The 19,744-nt window shown below is 42.3% G+C and overlaps 1 protein-coding gene and 1 pseudogene across 2 annotated transcripts in view; one reads left to right on the top strand and one right to left on the bottom strand.

Annotated features, from left to right (window-relative positions):
• Window positions 1-19,744, bottom strand: part of LOC145360628 (tyrosine-protein kinase CSK) — a 159,591-nt gene that overhangs the window by 54,133 nt on the left and 85,714 nt on the right. For both annotated transcript variants that reach the window (XM_080215977.1, XM_080215978.1), the window contains exons 3-4: window positions 6,584-6,671; window positions 1,598-1,711 (exon numbers count right to left, since the gene is read on the bottom strand). In XM_080215977.1, coding sequence (XP_080072103.1) covers window positions 1,598-1,711; window positions 6,584-6,598 — 129 coding nt within the window. In that variant the 5' untranslated portion in view covers window positions 6,599-6,671. The remainder of the gene's footprint in view (window positions 1-1,597; window positions 1,712-6,583; window positions 6,672-19,744) is intronic.
• Window positions 18,819-19,021, top strand: LOC145360844 (U2 spliceosomal RNA; annotated as a pseudogene).

Raw genomic sequence — 19,744 nt, 5'->3', positions numbered from 1 at the left:
TTTTAGCCAATTATTATTAGTTTCCCTTACACATTATATTATAAATACTTGGGAATAATTCTGAAAACAAATAAGTCTATATATGACAAAAATGAGAAAACCCATTTAATAAATTGGTACTTAAAAATATATTTACAGGATGTGGGTGTTGCTGGCTGGACCAGCATTTATTGCCCATCCCTAGTTGCCCTTGAGGTGGTGGTGGTGGTGAGCTACCTTTTTGAACCACTGCAGTTCCTGAGGTGTAGGTACATCCACTGTGCTGTTAAGGAGGAAGCTCCAGCGATATGGGTACTTTGGCCGTGCTAAATTGCCCCTTAGTGTCCAAGATATATTGGTTAGGGGGATTAGTGGGGTAAATACTTGGTTACAGGGAACAGGTCTGGGTGGGATTTCCCCAGAGTGTCAAGAGGGTTATCTGGTGTTACAAGGACATGGTCTAGGTGGAATTGTTGTTGGTGCAGACTTGATGGGCCGAATGGCCTCCTTCTGCAGTGTAGGGATTCTGTGATTTTGACCCAGCAACAGTAAGAGCCCACCGTTAACAGGACGGTGAGTGACTTGGAGAGGAACCTCTAGGTGGTGGTCACAGATCTGTGGTGTCTGCTGCTTTTGTCCTTCTAGATGGTAGCAGTCATGGGTTTGAAAGGTACTACCTAAGGAACCTTGTTGCATTCCAGCAGTGCATCTTGTAGATGATGCACACAGGGAATCAATTCAGGGTCCAAAGTCGCAATAATGGTGTTCAAAACAGAAGCGCGATACAAGGGGGCAATGAATTAATTTTACATGAGAATTAAAGAATGTGGAAATGACTACTGTATATTAACCAAATCCTCAGAAATGCATTTGTATGAGAAATCATACACAATGCGCTTGTTCAGCTGTTCCTTATAGTTTTCCTTTCCTGCACACCCTTTGTGGAAGGAGCAGATTCATTAAGTACATGAACATGGCAGTAAATCAAGCAGATATTGTACTGAATAATGCAAACTTGATTATGTTTTTGCACTCATTATTTATTAGTCACAAGTAGGCTTACGTTAACAGTGCAATGAAGTTAATGTGAAATTCCCCTAGTCGCCACATTTAGTGTCTGTTCGGGTATACTGAGGAAGAATTAGCATGGCCAATGCACCTACCCAGCACGGCTTTGGAGTGTGGAAAGATGCAGGAGCACCCAGAGGAAACCCACAGCCGACAAGGGGAGAATGCACAGACTCCGCACAGTGACCCAAGCCAGGAATCGAACCCGGGTCCCTGGTGCTATGAGGCAGCAGTGCTAACCACTGTGCTATGGTTCAGATCCTATATTCTCTTCACTACAGAAGTAGGCCATTTGGCCCATCGAGTCTGTACTGACCACAATCTCACCAGGCCCTGTTCCTGCAACCCCATACATTTAGTCCCCTGAGGGGACTAAGGGGCAATTTAGTACAGCCAATCAACCTAACCTGCACATCTTTGGACTGAGGGGGGAAACCTACGAGACACGGAGAGAAATGTTCAGACTCCACATGTACGGTGACCCAAGCCGGGAATCGAACCCAGGTCCTTGGCATTTAGCTTTCAAGGGAACACCGATTAACATTTTTACCTTGGTCACTGAGACAATGGTGAGAACGTCGCCTTTGTTGAAGGGAAGGTCTTGTTCTGCACTGCCACTGAAATTGTATTTGGCTATACATTCTGTGCCTGATGTCCATACTGTCTGCAAGAGAAAAGAGCATTAGTTATCATAAAGACTAGGATTTTAGTACTTAAAATTTTTCCATGAAACATGCAAACCAATTTACCTTAACAACAAAAGGTTGTTTTAAAAACATTATATAATAAAGTCAGGTTTAATTACTGATGTGGCAAAATGATTTTCCTTGCCAATATTAATTGGGCAAGGCGCTGAACTTTGTCAGTCTTGATTTTCACACCAGCTAACGTGGTTTTGCCACGCCACTTTGAAAATGTAACCTGACACAATCAGATTGCATCCAGGCGTGTCACTCCCACACTTCCGTGAGGGCAATGAATTAAGGACAAGCTCATGACTATGTATCAGAAAGCACGTTTAAAAATTAAACACCATCTGTTTCGGGGCTCCAGGATTTTGAGAATCAGGAATCCAAATCAACTTAATTACTTCAATTTACTGGTGAAGCCAGAATGAAATGTTCATAACAACTACCCTGTTTAAATGTTGTTCAATACAACTGAATCACTCTTGTTGACTTCCCTTTAACAAAATCAAAATTTAAACTGCAAACCTGCAGTTGTACCTTTTTGGAAAATGTTTGAACCATTTTAATGTTTAAAACAGTTTGATGGGGTCAATCCTTGTACATGAACTAACTCTGGACTATTGGCAGTACATTTAGGAGAAGGAAGGAGAGGATAAGGACAACAAAACAGTAAATATATGCACAAGAAAAAGCAAATGTAAAACCAGAAATGGCTCTATAATTTAAATTGTTGATCTATAATATAAAACAGACCATATCTAATCAACATCAACCCATTTTGCATGAAGCGTTCTATTGCAATTGTATAGAACGTTGGTGAGGACATGTCTGGAGTATTGTGAGGACATGTCTGGAGTATTGTGTGTCTTTACCCGAGGAAGGATGTTCTTGCTATAGAGGGAGTACAGCAAAGATTTACCAGGCTGATTCCTGGGATGACCATCTCCCCTCAGAAGACAGACCCAAGTCAGTTAGGATTACATTCATTGGAGTTGAGAAGAGCGAGGGGGGGAAATCTCATTAGAAACTTATAAAATTCTAACAGGGTGGATTCAGAAAGAATATTCCTGATGGTGGGGAATCCAGAACTGGGGGTCATAGTTTGAGGATAAGGGGCAAACCTTTTAGAACTGAGGTGAAGAGAAATTTCTTCACACAGCGAGTGGTGAATGTGTGGAATTCACTACCACAGAAAATAGTTGAGACCAAAATGTTGTCTGATTTCAAGGGGGAATTAATTAGATGCAACTCTCGGGGTGAATGGGAGCGAGGGATATAGCGGTGGCGAGGGCAAGATCAGGGTATTGAATCTGATGATCAGCCATGATCAAAATGAATGGCAGAGCAGGCTTGAATGGCCAAAAGGCCTACTCCTGCTTCTACTTGCTATGTTTACAGAGCTTTGTGTCTCTTCAATATTTTCACATTCAAATTACCATGTAACAGGAAGCACTACTGCAATAGTAGTATGCAAATCAAGACATTCCAGTATGACCACTTTCTATTCACTTTTCTTTACACCTCAGAAACTTGGTTAATGAATAAAGATGGGGTTGGGTGGGTGGGTTGGGGGGGGGGGGGGGGGGGGGAGTGGATGGAGTCTTCGGCAATGCATGTTTAAAATTCTATATGCAGACCATAAGACAAACAAAGGGGTGTTTGAAATTGCAAGATGAAAAGAATTTTAAAAATTGACATCCATATAAAAGAAAAAGCCATTTGATCAGAGCTGAAAAACTACAAAGACGTCTTCCAGAAGGCAAAGTGGAGGACAACAGAAAGCAGAGTAGAACGAGGCATACTGGGATGACGACATCAGAGCGGTTGTAGGCAAGCCACAGTGGATGAATGAGGATGGAGCAAGACATACCAAGACAGCAAATTGCCTGGTAGGAGTAACTACAAGCAGCATTACTACTGGCAAGGTGTTAAAACAGTGAGAATCTAAATTTTTAAAATCAGCACACAAAAGGAAAAACAACTTGTGTTGTGGCAATGCATCACAATGTTTGATCTCTGTTAACATGCCAGCTACACATTTTTCCCCTCTGGGGTTGCTCAGTTTTTTCAAATCACATCCAACACAAAATGATCTGTTCAAGCCCAAACTGTAAACTTTGTCTCACTATATTGTGACCCATTGAGTCTTCCAATGGTTCAACTGAAGCTGGAAGAAGATAAACCACTAAATAAACCTTAAACACTAGGTACGTTTGGCCTTCATTTTGATTTCCACTGCCTTTAAGCATGTTTATGTTTTGCCTTCCAATATTTTTCCAAACCTCTCTGCTTTGCTTCACCCTCCAATATATTTGTCTCGATAGGAGAAACGTTAAGACAAAAACAAACCCTTTCAGCTTCCAAAGTGTGATTTTCAGATAATGTAAAAGGCCAAAACAAAGAAGATTAACAAACGTATGGCCACCAATACATAACATCGACAAACAAGATAGGCAATTGGTGAGCATGCCCAAACAAGTATTCCTGAGGCTAAAAGTTATCAGCACAGCGTTCAAGCATTGCTTAACACTGCATAGGGAAATTTCTATAACACAATGCTTTGTGGGAAACCTGTGTAAAAAAACAAAGTGGAGCTTCATTACCAACCAGAGCTTTAGAATTCAAGCCTTTATGGATGTGGCCCACTGAATGTGGCACTACATTGAGCACAAGCAGGCAACAAAGAATTACAATTGTGAGTTGGGTATAAGGAAGCTTAGCAGTTGTATCCAGCAGAGACTATGCTACAGAAGAACCAGCCATAAACAATGTATTTGGACAAGTCCATCACTTGTGCTATCCTGTCTGAAATTGCCCATGCTTTGCGTTACTTTTTATAATTTATTTATTAGCATCACAAGTAGACTTATATTAACATTGCAATGAAGTTACTGTGCAAATCCCCAGTCGCCATATTCTGGTGCCTGCTTGGGTACACTGAGGGAGAATTTAGCATGGCCAATCCACCTAACCAGCACTTCTTTCACACTGTGGGAGGAAGCTGGAGCACCCGGAGGAATCCCACACAGACATGGGAAGCACGTGCAGACTCTGCACAGACAGTGACCCAAGTCGGGAATTGAACTCGGGTCCCTGGTGCTGTGAGGCAGCAGCGCTAACCACTATGCCACCACTCTCCATATATTCTCGTACTCGCCAAATCCTCCATCCCCCCTCCATAATTCATCTGAATTGGTGAATTAAAAATAGAGTAGATGTTGTGAAGTTCAGCTTGTAAAGTGTGGTCCCTTTAAAAGCTGGTTTTGTGTCAGGGCTTGGCTGTTTAAAATGCAAGCACACAGTATGCAGACTGCAACATTTGTAACAAGGGCCAAACATCAGCACTGCCTTGGTAACAGGCTTTGCAGACTTTTGAATTCAGCCGCCTATCAATCTAAAGACGATACTCCGCTTCCAGAAACCTATTAAATTTGAATTTGCTGCTATTGACATCAGACCAATCCTGGTGTAGGAAAATTTATATAACTGTGATATATATAAAAAGAGGAACTCAACTACCAGTCTGGAATTCAACAGAAGGGTTGCCATGTCTCAACATCTTGAAAGGAAAGAGCAAATCCCTGCCAGCTAAAAAGTCTCTGTTAAGAGAACTCTCCATCTATCTAACAAAAGGGTACCAAATCAGAAAGCGCTTACAGACAGCAGAATCACCAGAAGTCGTCCAAAGGCTTTCCCAAAGCCACAAAACCTGTTTGTATATTTTTTGAGTTGATTAAATTTTTTGGGGGTAATTAATGGTCCTTGTATTTATTTGACCAGCATTTCAGTAGAACCTTATTTTAATTGATATATTACTTGTTTAGTTAAAGTTCCTGGTCAGTTAAATAAATAACTTACTAATTATTCACTTAAATTGAGTGTCAGGTCTTTCTGTTAAGGAACCACTAAATTTTAATCAACAGTTAGCACCTTCCCAAACACTTAGCAGATTACAAAGTGAGCTAGTCCACTTTGGGGGATTCGGCGTGTCTTCTCAAAAGGGGATCAACCTCTACGTTGTAACATGGGGAAGGTCAGAGAGCAGGAACAGAGCTTCTAGAACCCAAAGCAAACACTAATAATGTTATTGCAGTCCCATTAATAGTGCAAAACTGCAACATTAAAAGGAAAACATTCCAATTATTCTAAACTCCAAGTATTCTTTTATTCAATGGTAGGATACTGGTGTCACTGGCTGGCCAACATTTATTGCCCATCCCTAGTTGCCCTTGGGAAGGCCATTTGTAAATAGTAAAGATTGCTTGCAGTATATTGTTCTCTACACACCCTGACCCCTTAAAAATGCTAGGCCAGTTCATCCATATTAATCTGTTGAGGCCACAAGAAAATATTTTTAAACAGTCTGTTTCCAATATTTCCCTCAATTGGATTTTGCTATATGAAAGTACAAACTGCCACATGACAGTTTGCATCTCATTAACTACAAATGATTTCTATCATTATTCGTCTCCACCTTCCTGCCATGTACCATCAGTATCCAGATGCTAAAAATATTTTTAAAGTTTATTTAATTAGTGTCACAAGTCGGCTTAGAGTCACACTGCAATGAAGTTACTGAAAATCCCTTTGTTGCCAAACTCCAGGTACACTGAGGGAGAATTTAGCATGGCCAATCCACCAAACCAGCATGTCTTTTGCACTGCGAGAGGAAACTGGAGCACCCAGAGGAAACCCACGCAGACATGGAGAAATGTGCAGACTCTGCGCAAACAGTGACCCAAGCTGGGAATTAAATCCGAGTCCCTGGCGCTGTAATGCAGCAGTGCTAACCCACTGTGCCACCAAGTATAATGAGTCCATTTAACTAGGACTGGACATCTACTTACTGGCGACTGTGACATGTTGCACTGCTGTAAATGTTGCTGTGGATGGGAAGCCTCGCGGCAGTTCAAGGGTTGCTTCGTACCATCAGACCTGCAATACAGAAGCAAAAGAAGTGATTATAAACAATGCTTGTAGATTAAATGTCCATCAATTTGAACCAGCATGTCAATATCGCCTTTGAAGCAAGGGTTTTTTTTGGGATTGAGGCACAAGAACGGGTTTTGGCCCAATTTGTGCTACTGTTTTGAAGATTTATGCCCAATACTTTGTTAGTATAGTTCAGTGACAGCACACTTGCCTCTGAATCACAAGGTACCAGGTTCAAGCTTGAGGTCTTGAATGCAAAAATTAAGGCTAACACTCCAGTGCAGGACTGTGGGAGTGCCCTACTGCTGGAAGTCACGTCCTACAGATGTGATGTTAAACCAAGGACCCATCCAACTTGGGCAGATGCAAGAAATCACATGGCACTATTTTAAAGAACAGGGAAGTTATCTACAGGGTTCCTGGTCGATATTTATCCCTCAATGTTACAAAAGCAGAATATTTGTTAATCATCAGACTGCTGTCTGTGGAAGCTTGCTGCACATGTATGGGCTGTCAGGCTTGCCTACATTACAACAGCACCTACACTTCAAGAAGTAGTTTGTTGGTCATAAAGCACTGAGACATCCGGTGACTGGTTGTGAAAAACACTCTACAAATGCAAGTCTTTTCACTTTCACCATTTTGGAATTACTTAACCGTTCAGTTACGCTGACTTCGGTTGGTCAAATTCCTGGAGGTTTCTTTCAAATAACCCATTCACCCCTCCTCTCCATCCAAACAGATTTCTCCTTGCCAATACCAGCTCCCATCATCAATATTTTTAAAATATGAAATGCTGAAAAAAATGTTTCTTTTTAAATTAAAACACATTTTTTTCTCCTAGACAACACATGGCAATGTCCAAAAAGTTAAGCACAAATTCCTGGAAATAGCAAGGCAATCCTTGTGGGTTTTGAACCCAGGGCCCACTAACCCAATTATGTGGAAAATAATTAGAGCTATTCAAAGATCTGGTCTTGGCAGAGTGCCAATATATGAAGCAGGAACAAGCAGCTAGAATTCTGAAGGAAAGGTTCTGTTTGACAAAGTGACATGCTGAACAATGTCGATAGTGAAACTCCATTCCAGGGGGAAGAAAGACTTAATTAAAATGACAAGTCATAGCAATCAAGAGTGGATACAGGTCTAGATAGTAAATACACAGAATTACATAGTGTATATAGTGCAGGGACAGACCATTTAACCCTATCGGTTCATTCCAGTAGTTGTGTGTCACACAATCCTTTGCCCTTCATTCCTGATCTAACCATCAGGATAATGTTCCATTCGCTTTCTATCTACTTAACGCAAAATCTACTAAAATAGTTATACAATTGACAAGAATGCCATGTTTTTAAAATTAAGTCATAGGATGTGGAGGTCATTGGCTAGACAGCATTTGTTGCCCATCCCTAACTGCCCTTGAGAAGTTAGTTTTGAGCTACCTTCTGGAACTGCTGAAGTTCATGTGATGTTAGGGAGGTACAGGTTGTTGACAATGAAGGAACAATTATATATTTCCAAGTCTGGACGGCGTGTGGCTTGGAGAAAAACTTCCAGATGATGTTCCCATGTGCCTGCTACCCTTGTCCTCCAAGATTTTGATTGTGGATTTGGAAGGTACTGTCTAAGGAGCCTTGGTGAATTCCTGCAGTGCATCTATTGGATGGTACACACTGCTGCCACTGTTTGTTGGTGATGGAGGGAGAGATTAAATGTTTGTGAACAGAGTACAAATTAAGTGAGTTGCTTTGCACTGGATGCTGTTGAGTCTCGTGAGCGTAGGAGCTACACTCATCCAAACAAGTGGAGGTTATCCCATTACACTCCTGATTTGTACACTGGCAGGTGGTGGACAGGTTGTGGGAGGTGAGTTATTTACTAGAGGGTCATTCAGCCGTTTGAGTCCAAACCAACACTCCATTGACCAACCCATCAGTCCCTCTCCCCCACTCTGTCGTCATCGTTCTATATATTTGTTATCCTCGTGGCCACCCAATTTCCTTTTGATCATACCTCTTCTACCAAGATGTGGCAGCAAGTTCCAGGTTATTACAATTTGATTCATTAAGTTCTTCCAACAGCTCCCCATCACCTTTCATCTAAAACTTTAAATGCATGCCCCCTACTCCCTATCGGCTAATGGGAACAATTTCTTTTTGCCTGCCTTATCGAAACCTGTCAGTCCTGGATTCCTCCATCAGATCTCCTTTGCTCCGAGGAAAACAACCCAGACTCTCAGCTAAAAGTCCTTTATCCCTGGAACCATTCAGATAAATCTCCTCTGCATCTTCTCAGGCACACTCACACAAGGATGCTCACATCTATATTAGCTAAAGTTTAGTCTAAACTTCATTTATTAGTGTCACAAGTAGATTTACATTAACACTGCAATGAAGTTACTGTGAAAATTCTCTAGTTGCCACACTCTGGCACCTGTTCAGGTACAGAGAGAGAACTTAGCACGGCCAATACACCTAACCAGCACATCTTTCAGACTGTGGGAGGAAACTGGAGCTCCCAGAGGAAACCACGCTGAAATAGGGAGAATGTGCAGACTCCAAACAGACCGTGACCCAAGCCAGGAATCGAACCTGGGTCCCTGGTGCTTTGAGGCAGAGGTGCTAACCACTGTGCCAATGTGCTGGCGGTCAGAGAGTGCTGCTTCAGAAACTACCCTGTGTGTTAGAGTCCAGCATTCTCATCACTGGGTAAAGTTACTTCCAAATTCTCTATCCGATCGCTTTCTGAAATTATCTTGACGATTTCTAGTTTTGCACTCCCCCACAAGTGAAAACAAAATACAAAAAAAGCGCCATTTTACACCAACACTTGCTTAGTTCTGATGACAGGGAAGCAGCATCCAAATGTCAACTCTTGAATTAACATGGTTGAAATCAGTCCTCTTACGCCAGCCACACACACAGACCAACTTGGTGGAAGTTCTGATGTAAAGTTCTGCACGAGTTGTCCAGGTTGCAAAGCCCATCTCCTTCTGTTACATTTACAAAAGCAATTGTGACATCGCCAACCAATAATGCTGCCTCTTTGACCAGCTTCAAGTTTACCTTCACTGCAAGAATCCCAATATTCTTTCAAACCTGGGCTGCCTGTTGATTTGAGAAAATATTTCATGGCGATGTTTGCAACTAATTTTTATTCACTACTGCGCGTCATTTTTACGTGTGCAGTAAGGCTGACCATGCCAAATTCTATGTATAATAGAAAACAGCATTAACACAAATCATAGGAGTCACAGAATCCTACAGTTCATAAGGAGGTCATTTGGCCCATTCAGTCTGCACCAACCACAATCCCACCCAGGACCTATCCCCATAACACCATGCATTTACCCTAGATAATCCCCACTGACACTAAGGGGCAATTTAGCATGGCCAATGCACCTAATTCACACATCTTTGGACTGTGGGGGGGGGGGGAAACCCATGCAGACAGGGGGAGAATGTGCACAGACAGTGAACCAAGCTGGGGATCGAGCCCGGGTCCCTGGCGCTGTGAGGCAGCAGTGCTAAATCACTGTGCCACCGTGCTGCACAACTGCCAAGGTATGAAACCAACATGGGAAAACTATTGGTACACCAAATAAAATCAAGCTCCACCGAATGAAGACTCATTTTTAATCTAATCATGGGGATTTTCACTGCAATTAGAAAGAGAATGGACGCACTGACATTTGGCGGTGGCTGAAATAGGAATCAAAAGGTAGACTGAGGCAGCAAGTCTTCCTGAAACAAGTTACAAAAAGATCAGTTAGAAATCCAGCTTGAAAATTAGGGCAGGTAGCTTTACAGAATTTTCTGGCATCGGCCACTGTTGTGATCATTTGTGCCGTTGTGGAAAAACGATTATTACAGACAGAAAGTTACAAATCTCACAACTTAAAATTCTTGACAGCCTAAAGGGAATGCCTAAACACGTTTGATGGAACGCTCTTGATAGTCAGGGTTAAATTAGGAGATGACAAATAGATTTATTTCTGAAGTCCATGAGAACCAAGTGGCAACGAGTATAGGCATGCTGTACTAGCATCAACTGAGCTTGAACCCTAGATAAACCAGTGAGACTCGGATTGCTTTCCCGCATTACAACAGTGACTACACTTCAAACACATTTGATTAGCTGTGAAGTGCTTTGCACTGTCCTGTTGTAGTGAAAAGCACTACATAAATGCAACTATTTTTCTTTCTTTGCTGATACAGGGGTCATGCAGTAAAATACGCTGAATAAAACTAAAACCACTTCCTTGTGGGAGCCATCACAAACCAGCATCCTTGGGCCACTGAAATATCCAGGAAGGAAAAAAAAAACTCAGCAGTGCAAAACTCAGTAAGCTTTTCCTCGGGAGAAATGGATTTTTTTAAAACATCATCTTTCAAAGTCACAAAGCCAATGCTCAGAATGGACAGGGCAAACTCAATGATGCAATTAGCATGAGTTAATTTCTGACACACGTTGATTTGATTTTAAATGTTTCTCATTCTTTTTGACAAGAAATGCAGCTCCTTCAGACAAGACATAAAATTAAAGGAAACATTAAAGTTTTGTGTATGTGTTTTGTTGGCCGTATTAAAGACAAGGGAGGTTGGCGCTTGAAAGTTTAGACAATTTTCTATTGCAATTTGCACAGCCTTTGCTGTTCGGATGTAGCATGGCTACACGCTAAGTAAATTTCTGTCTTTGTCTCGGCCTTTTGGCCAGTTCAAGCATCAAATCAAGCCCAAGATGAGATGCAATACTTGTCAGCTTGGATCTTGTTTGTCTCTTGTGGGGATGTTGAATTGGGTTCAATTGGATTTTGAATTTGCTTTTGGAGCAAGGAAAGAAGACTCGTTTTTAATCTAATCATGGAGATTTTCACTGCAGTTACAAAGGGAATGGACGTACTGACTTTTGCTAGTGGCTGAAATAGGAATCAGAAGGGCAGCAAATATCTGGGAACACCACCACCTGGAAGTTCCCCTTCAAATCACTTATCCTGATTTGGAATTAGATCGCCATTCCCTTACTGCTGCAGGGTCAAAATCCAAGAACTCCCTCCCTCACACTGTAGGTGTACCTACACCCAGAGCTGAAGCTCAAAAAGGCATCTCCATCACTTCCTTAGGGGCAATTTTAATTAATTTAAAAACCTGCCCCAACAAAATGCAGAACGTAAGTTAGCTCTTTAGCAAAAATTAATTGCTTCCAATAATGGTAACCAATCTATTTTGAAATGCATTTGCCTGAGGTCCTTCCGTTCCTCCCTGACATAATTTTGATTCCAGTAAGTTTGCTCTGTTTCATATCATGTCCAAACCATTTGTCTACTTCGTTAACATCTTGCTCCAACTCTCACAGTAACTTCAGCAGCTTGGCCCAAGTAGCTCAATTTGGCAGAGTCACTCAACACTTAATGATATTCTGCTTAATAAATCTTCGCTGTGGAAAAACTGGGTTATTCAAGCTGTAGAACACGTTTATTAAGATAATCATTATGGAGGAAGAAGCAAAAGTGAGGGCAGAAGAAGAGGGAACGAAAGAATGAATATACTCCACTGGAGCTAATAGTTAACTATTTGGGCTTTGAACCCAACTCTAGACTTGAAACACTGGCTCTGTTCTCTCCCCACAGATGATGTCAGACATGTTGAGATTTTCCAGCATTTCCTGTTTTTATTCCAGCTTTCTCATTCCTGTTTGTTTGCTGGGCACGTATCCCATTTCCTGGATTATACTGAAAAGTGGCCAGGAAATTCCGTGTTTTCATTTTACCTAGACCCAAGTTTCTCTCCTACATCGTTTAAACAGAGCCACCTTTCCCTACAATAACCAAACTCCCATTCCTTCTCTCCAGACTTCACCAACCCCAGCCCAGCTATCCCTGCCCTTCTAAGAGACAGGTAAAGAAGATAGGAGGGAAATTAGATTCCAACCTTGAGTCTGCGGCACGATGGCACAGTGGTTAACACTGCTGCCTCACAGAACCAGGGATCCGGGTTCGATCCTGGGCTTGGGTCACTGTCTATGTGGCGTTTGCACATTCTCCCCGTGTCTGCATGAGTTACCTCTGGATGTCCCAGTTTCCTCCCACAGTCCAAAGATTTGTGGGTTAGATGGAATGGCCATGCTAAATTGCGTGTATGGGGTGTCAGGGAAGGGTGGTACCTTTGGTGGGGGAACATATTGTGGCCTTTCAGGGCGATTTGTCCATCTTTTGTACCCACCTGGCACTCAGTTCTCACCTGTGGTTCCCCGTAGCTGTTTGCATGCGACAGCGGCCACACCCCAGGCAACAGCCTTGACAAGCTGGCTAAACCAGGTGAGGGTAGCCGACGGGTCTCAACCCTCGGTGAGATAGAGAATTGTCTATACCAGTATGTGAAGACAGTCCGGCGGATTGAGCGGACGAGACCAACGGAAGATCCAACGGTCAAGAAGGCAGTCTCTGCAAGCGTCGTGGAACGCGAAGAGCAGGACAAAACACAGAAGCAGCCCTGGTCATCCACTGTGCCTAGTCCCACCTCCAGCCATCTTGACTATTGTCTTGCCACTGGATCTAGATGGGAATTAGGAAGAGAGAGTGAGGCTGACGCTGCGCAACTCTCCCTTTCTTTAATCCAAATCAAGCACTAGTTTCAATACCATCATCGTCGTCATCATCAGTGTCCTGTTCAAGCCTTGAAGTCCTGTGGCGATGGGCGAGCGACGAAGTAGGTGCGGATATACCGGGAGCTGTAGTCATGGACCAGTGCACAGGCAGCTCAGGTATAATGGTCATTTTGAGGGGGACCAGCTAGAATAAATGCACAGGGTCATGGGCTGGGTGGGACTGTGATCAGTGCAGAATCAATGGGCTGAATGGCCTCCTTCTACGCTGTAGGATTCTATGATCCTTTCAGCCGTGCCTATAGACTAAACATTTTAAGGGGAGAATTTCCTCACTTATTCCACACAAGAATAATCCTATTCCCAAATGGTGCTTGCTCACCAGATGGCTGCAGGAACCCTGACAGTCATTTGACAATGAAGAGGTTACAATCATGTTATGCAGCCATTTGCTGGAGCAGAGTTTGTAATCAGAAAAACACTGCCCACATTTACACAGAGTTACCAGAAACTAACTGCTTACTAATCAAGGTGTGTGCTATTTCAAAACTTATGAAAAATTCCAAGAGTTGAACCCATTTTACACAGAAAATAAAAACCGACTGGGCTATCATCGAGACAACAAAAGTAGCAATAAACTATTTTTATGAAGTGTTGAAAGGAATAGATTATAGATTAAGTATTTAAAGTTCATTAATGCAGTTTATTAATACACAGATGAAGTGTTACCATCTGGTGAATGCAATAATGCTGTTTGAAGTTTAACCCCTCAGCCATGAATGTTCAGTTTTTGACATATACTCCAATTAAACATGAAAGCAACAAGAGTGACCGCGAATATCAATAGGATGTATATTTGCGAAGTACCCTCCTGTGCCCCAGCTCCCCATCACCAGAGGACAACGCAAGAGGAAAAAGGTAAATTAAATATTCCTCTCCATGCCCTTGGTGGTGGTTTTTGGTTTCTACACAGCTGGGAACGCATTTTGTGGACATCAATAATAAACAAACAAAATCAGAAAGCAGACTAGCATTAGGCACGAGTCCAGGATACTGAGAGGCGCCCTACATGTGAAAGCACAGCAGTTTGGAAATGCGTTGGTTAAAATATGAGGTGGAATGAAATGATCCGCTTTTCTCCATCCCCCTCATTGCCACCTGTGTCAAACCCAGAAAAATCACAAATTTGCACATGAAATATTTTCGACCTGCATGCAAGATTGCATAAAATGCACAACAGGAATTTTAAAGTCCACATCATGCCAAAATGTGAGATCCAAAGGTCTGCTGGATGGCAATGTGGGATGGGGGAAGAGTGGGAATTTTCTGGCCTCCCTGTGGCATTATTCTCATGATGTGGAGATGCCAGCGTTGGACTGGGGTAGGCACAGTAAGAAGTCTCACAACACCAGGTTGAAGTCCAACAGATTTATTTGATAGCACAAGGTTTTGGAGCGTTACTCCTTCCTCAGGTGAGTGAAAAGTTGTGCTCACAAACAGGGCATAAATACATGGACACAGACTCAATTTACAGGATAATGGTTGAAATGCACGTCTTTACAGGTAATCGAGTCTTTAGAGGTACAGATTACCAAATAAACCTATTGGACTTTAATATTTAACATATACGCCAATTTTAAACATGAAAGCAATGAGAGTGACCGCAGATATCAATGGGATGTATATTTGATAAGTACCCTCCTGTGTCCCAGCTCCCCATCACCAGAGGACAATGCAAGGAAAAGGTGAATTAAATACTCCTCTCCATGTTCTTGATGGTGGTTTTCATCATTCTCATGGCAGGTGGTGGTGCACCATTCATCGGTAGCAAGATCTCCTGGTTCCACCACTGCCAATGGGAGTTCCCATTCACTGCATCCCAAGTTGCTGGGAAACAAGAGGCAGAGGTGCCCTGTTGGTGGGACCAGAATATCTCACTGGCATGAACAGCTGGAAAATTCTGGTCAACGTTTACTTGGAAACTTCAAGCTGCCTATGCTAACCAAAAAATTATAGCTAACATATCAACACCACAATGCTTTGATGTGTATAATATTGCCAGTACAGTTTTATTACTTTGGAAAACTTTTCTTTAGCTGTTTTCTTCTTTTGCAAGGTTCAAAGAGGAGCAAAGAGTTTTCACTGAAAATGATGGTGGCAGGTTATAATTTAATGCATAAATAACATCTGTACAGCAGCATCTAATAACAAGAAATAGGGGTAGAAGGTCATAGGATTCTTGAACCTACTGCATCAATAAGATTATGGCTGGTCTGATCTTGGCCTCAATTACACTTTCCTCCCTGTCCCCCATTACTTGTCTCCCTGTTGAGCAAAATAATGCCAACACAACAGGGAAAAAAAACAATTTAACCAGGACACTAGTTCATTGAAAGGCATTACAACCTTGCCAGAGGTACATTATTTTCCTCAAAATGATATCTCATGAAAAGCCATGACATTTGAATGAAAGTGAACTTAATATTTTCATCATCTTCTTGAAGCTTCTCATCCCAAAATCTCCCTCCAAGCTCGTCCAACTCTACAACCCTTCATAGAATCCCTACAGTGCAGGTGGTCACCATATGGCTCATCAAGCCTGCACTGACGACAATCCCACTCAGGTCCTATCCTCTTAACCCCATGTACTTAGCCTGTTAGTCCCCACAACAAAAAGGCCAATTTAGCACGGTCAATCAACCTAACCTGCATATCTTTGGACTGTGGGAGGAAACCCACGCAGACACGAGGAGAACATACTAGCTCCACACAGACAGACAGACAGACAGACAATGAGCCAAGCCGGGAATCAAATCCAGGTCCCTGGTGCTGAGAGACAGCAGCGGTAACCACTGTGCCGCCCATGGAACTCTGAAGTATCCAGCTCTGACTTCATGGGCATCCTCACATGCTTCAAGGTCATCTTCACATGCTTCAATCCCATGATTTGTAGCCATGCCTTCAAGCAGGTACCCTCCCCGTACATCTCATTCCTCATTGAAGACCCTCCTGAAATGCTATCTCTGACCAGCTTTCTAGCCATCCCCAACGCCTCCTCCTTTGTTTGGCTCGGTGAAACCTCTGACGATTTATGCACCCACAAAGCACAGATATTTTAAGCACACAATAAATAGCAAGCTGGTGAACTCTGAACTGTTCCAGTCTAACATCAGTTCATTATCTACACTCCCTGGGTCTTGGGTACAAAAAAAAGCAGCCACTATAATGAAGGTTGCTAGGAAACCTTGGAAAAAACAATAAAAAACTCCAAAATAAAAGATCAAGATAAAAATAGCTATATAGGCATTCAAAGTCAGGCATTACAAAACTCTAAATGGCCCATAGCATCTGATGTCATTTTTCTTCTCAGAAATAAACTTGATTTATAAAATTTATAAAAGTACATCACAAAATATAGGCTTGCAAACTAAAATTCAACTAGTCTCCATACAGCATGCTCGATGTGACATAGCTCAATACAATTATAATATTCTTGCCAGTCACAATATGCATTCCATGTAAGGCTTAGAGCCCGAAGTTAGCAGAAAGTGCAATATAATTCAACTTTTCTCTAAGCAGCATGTTCAAAACTTGGCTGCCCCAATATAATTTCAATACTCTTCCTATTCACAACGTACATTCTATGACAGATCTCCAGCCTGTTCCCAGCCCCTCCATGCACTAAGACTTAGCAACCTTTCCCTATGGTGCTTCTGCAGCACCTGCCCCAAGCTTCAGTGCATCCGTCAGCACACAATCTTGTACCTTGGAAGGTGACAGTCTGCAACACTGATTGAGGACAATACTTTGCGCTGGAATACCAACAAGTTGTAGGGAGACCATAGAGTGTCTCTGGTAGCTGAAGTTTCTGTTGGTGCATGTCCCTGGGAACAGAATCCTGCATTGTGCAGCAGCTCAGATGAACCTTGACAAAATCCCTGCACCACTCTCTCCAGACCTTCTTTGCAAAAAAGTTTCACAAGGACAGAAACTGGGCAAAAACATTAATTAACTTCTTCATGGGCAGCAGGGTGGCACACTGGTTAGCACTGTTGCCTCAGTGCTAGGGACCCGGGCTCAATTCCAACCTGAGTCACTGTCTGTGTGGAGTTTGCACGCTCTCCCTGTGTCTGAATTGCCCCTTATTGTTGTGGGAACTAGCAGGGTAAAGACTTAGGGTTAAGGGGATAAGGCCTGGGTGGGATTGTTGTCGGCGCAGGCTTGATGGGCCAAATGGCCTCCTTTTGTACTGTAGGGATTCTATGGATGGAGGTCCCGACAGCCAGTTATTCACTATATAACTGGCCAAACACTTGTTCCATCCTCTGAATATTTAACTGTGTGGCATTTCATCAAGATAGCTGTAGAACAGCCAAAAAGCCAAGAGGAAATACTCAAGACAGCCACAATTTGATGATCTACAAGTCATTCATGAACTATAGAATTCATGGATTACTTCATTCACCCAGATCAGTTATGAATAAATACTGTTTATACTGCACTGTGTCAGGGTTAGAAACAAAAGTTCCATTAGAGTAAAGTTTACAATTGCAATAGATTCACATTGTTGAATACAAATGCCAGCTCAGGCAATTTTAAATAAGCACTGTTTACAAGTGGACTCAGGGTAGGCTAAGTGTGAAAAAAATTGCAGTCAAATATCTGCACACAGGTAATTTGTATCAGAAAGACAGTAACAAAGACCATAAGAAATAGGAACAGTAGTAGGCCCTTCAAACCATCAAGCCTGCTCCACCATTCCATAAGGTTGTGGCTGATCTGGCATTCCTCACGTCCACCTTCCTGCCCTTTCCCTGTAACCCTCAATTCCCTTACCGATCAAAAATCTAGCAATCTCGGCCTTAAATATACACAATGATTCTGCCCCCTAGAACTCTCTGTGGCAAAGAGTTCCAAAGACTCTCAACCCTCAGAAGAAATTCCTCCTCATCTCAGTCTCTATTCAGAGTATGTCCTCTGGTTCTAGATTCTCGCGTGACAGCAAACATCCTCTTAGCATTTACCCTCAAGACCCCCATACGTTTCAATGAGATCGCCTCTCATTGCTGTAAATTACAATGAGTAAAGTCCCAACCTGTTGGATTTTTAAGATGATCCCTCAGTGCCAGGTATCATCCTAGTGAATCATCTCGGAACTACCGTCAATGAATTAATATCATTTCTTAAATGAGGACCAAAACTGCTCTCAGTACTTCAGATGTAAATTCATCAGTGCCTTGTACAGTTGAAGCAAGACTTCCCTACTCAAATAATCCATCCAAACCCCTTGAAATAAGGGCCCACATTCAACTGGACTTCTTGATTATCTGTTGCACCTGTGTGCTAGCTTTGTGTTTCATGCACAAGTACCCCCACGTCCCTTTGTGTTATAGCTTTCTGCAGTTTTTCTAAGTAATACTATTTTGTTCTCCCTTCCAAAATGAACAGCTTCATATTTTCCCACATTATACTCCATTTGCCAACTTACTTATCCTATCAATACCTCTTTGTAACCTGTTTATATTCTTCTCATCAGGTCTTCTAATCGCTTCTTGGCCTTTTGGCTAAGATCAAGTGTAGTATCTGTTCTTATGCTGTGCTTGGTTGAAGTCATTAGGTTACATTTCAGCTTCATTTGAAGCAATTTTTAAAAACAGCATCTCTGCCTTTTGGCTAAGATGCAAATGAGGACAAGCCTTGGAGAAGGAGCTATGCCTACTCCAATCAGCTTGGATCATGTAGATCAAGCCCAAGACAGGCGGTGAGAGCCCTGACTTGTCAGCTTGGATCGGAAATGTCTCAACTTGTTGAGGCTCTGAATTGGACTTGATTGGATTGAATTGGAATAAAGAAAAGATCTGGAAGCTTTTAGCATTATACCCAAACACATAAAATGATCCAGCAGGTTTTATTGAAAAAAAACACAGCAACAATAGGGAGCAAATGCTGTTGAAGTTCAGAATCCAAACTGAAAGAACGTGCAGGAGTAAGAATGTCCAAAACAGAGATAAATAGAATAAAAGAATCCCTACAATGCAGGAAGCCATTCTGCCCATCGAGCCTGCACTGACAGTAATCCCACCAGACCCTATCCCCACAGCCTCACATATTTATTTACCCTGCTAATCTCCCTGACACGAAGGGGCGATTTAGCATGGCCAATCCACCTAACCTGCACATCTTTGGAGGAAACAGAACACTCAAAGGAAACTCACTCAGATACGGCCACAATGTGCAAACTCCACACAGACAGCGACCCAAGCTGGAAATCAAACCCAGGTCCCTAGCTGACAGGCAGCAGTTCTAACCACTGTGCCACCTCAGGCATGAAGAACCATCTTTTAGCTTCAATGGATATAATTCTTGTCTATCACAGGTTCATGGTGGAAAATTGCTTCATACTTTCCCAAGCTGGTCAGAGGACACTGGACAAACATTAGGCTTAATTCATGCACTGTACTACCAAATAA

Source organism: Carcharhinus amblyrhynchos, chromosome 32, assembly GCF_965287045.1.
Source record: "Carcharhinus amblyrhynchos chromosome 32, sCarAmb.v2.hapA, whole genome shotgun sequence".
Classification (NCBI taxonomy): Eukaryota; Metazoa; Chordata; class Chondrichthyes; order Carcharhiniformes; family Carcharhinidae; genus Carcharhinus; species Carcharhinus amblyrhynchos.
The sequence above is the reverse complement of the archived record's forward strand: the minus strand, read 5'-3'. Positions and strand labels throughout refer to the sequence as shown.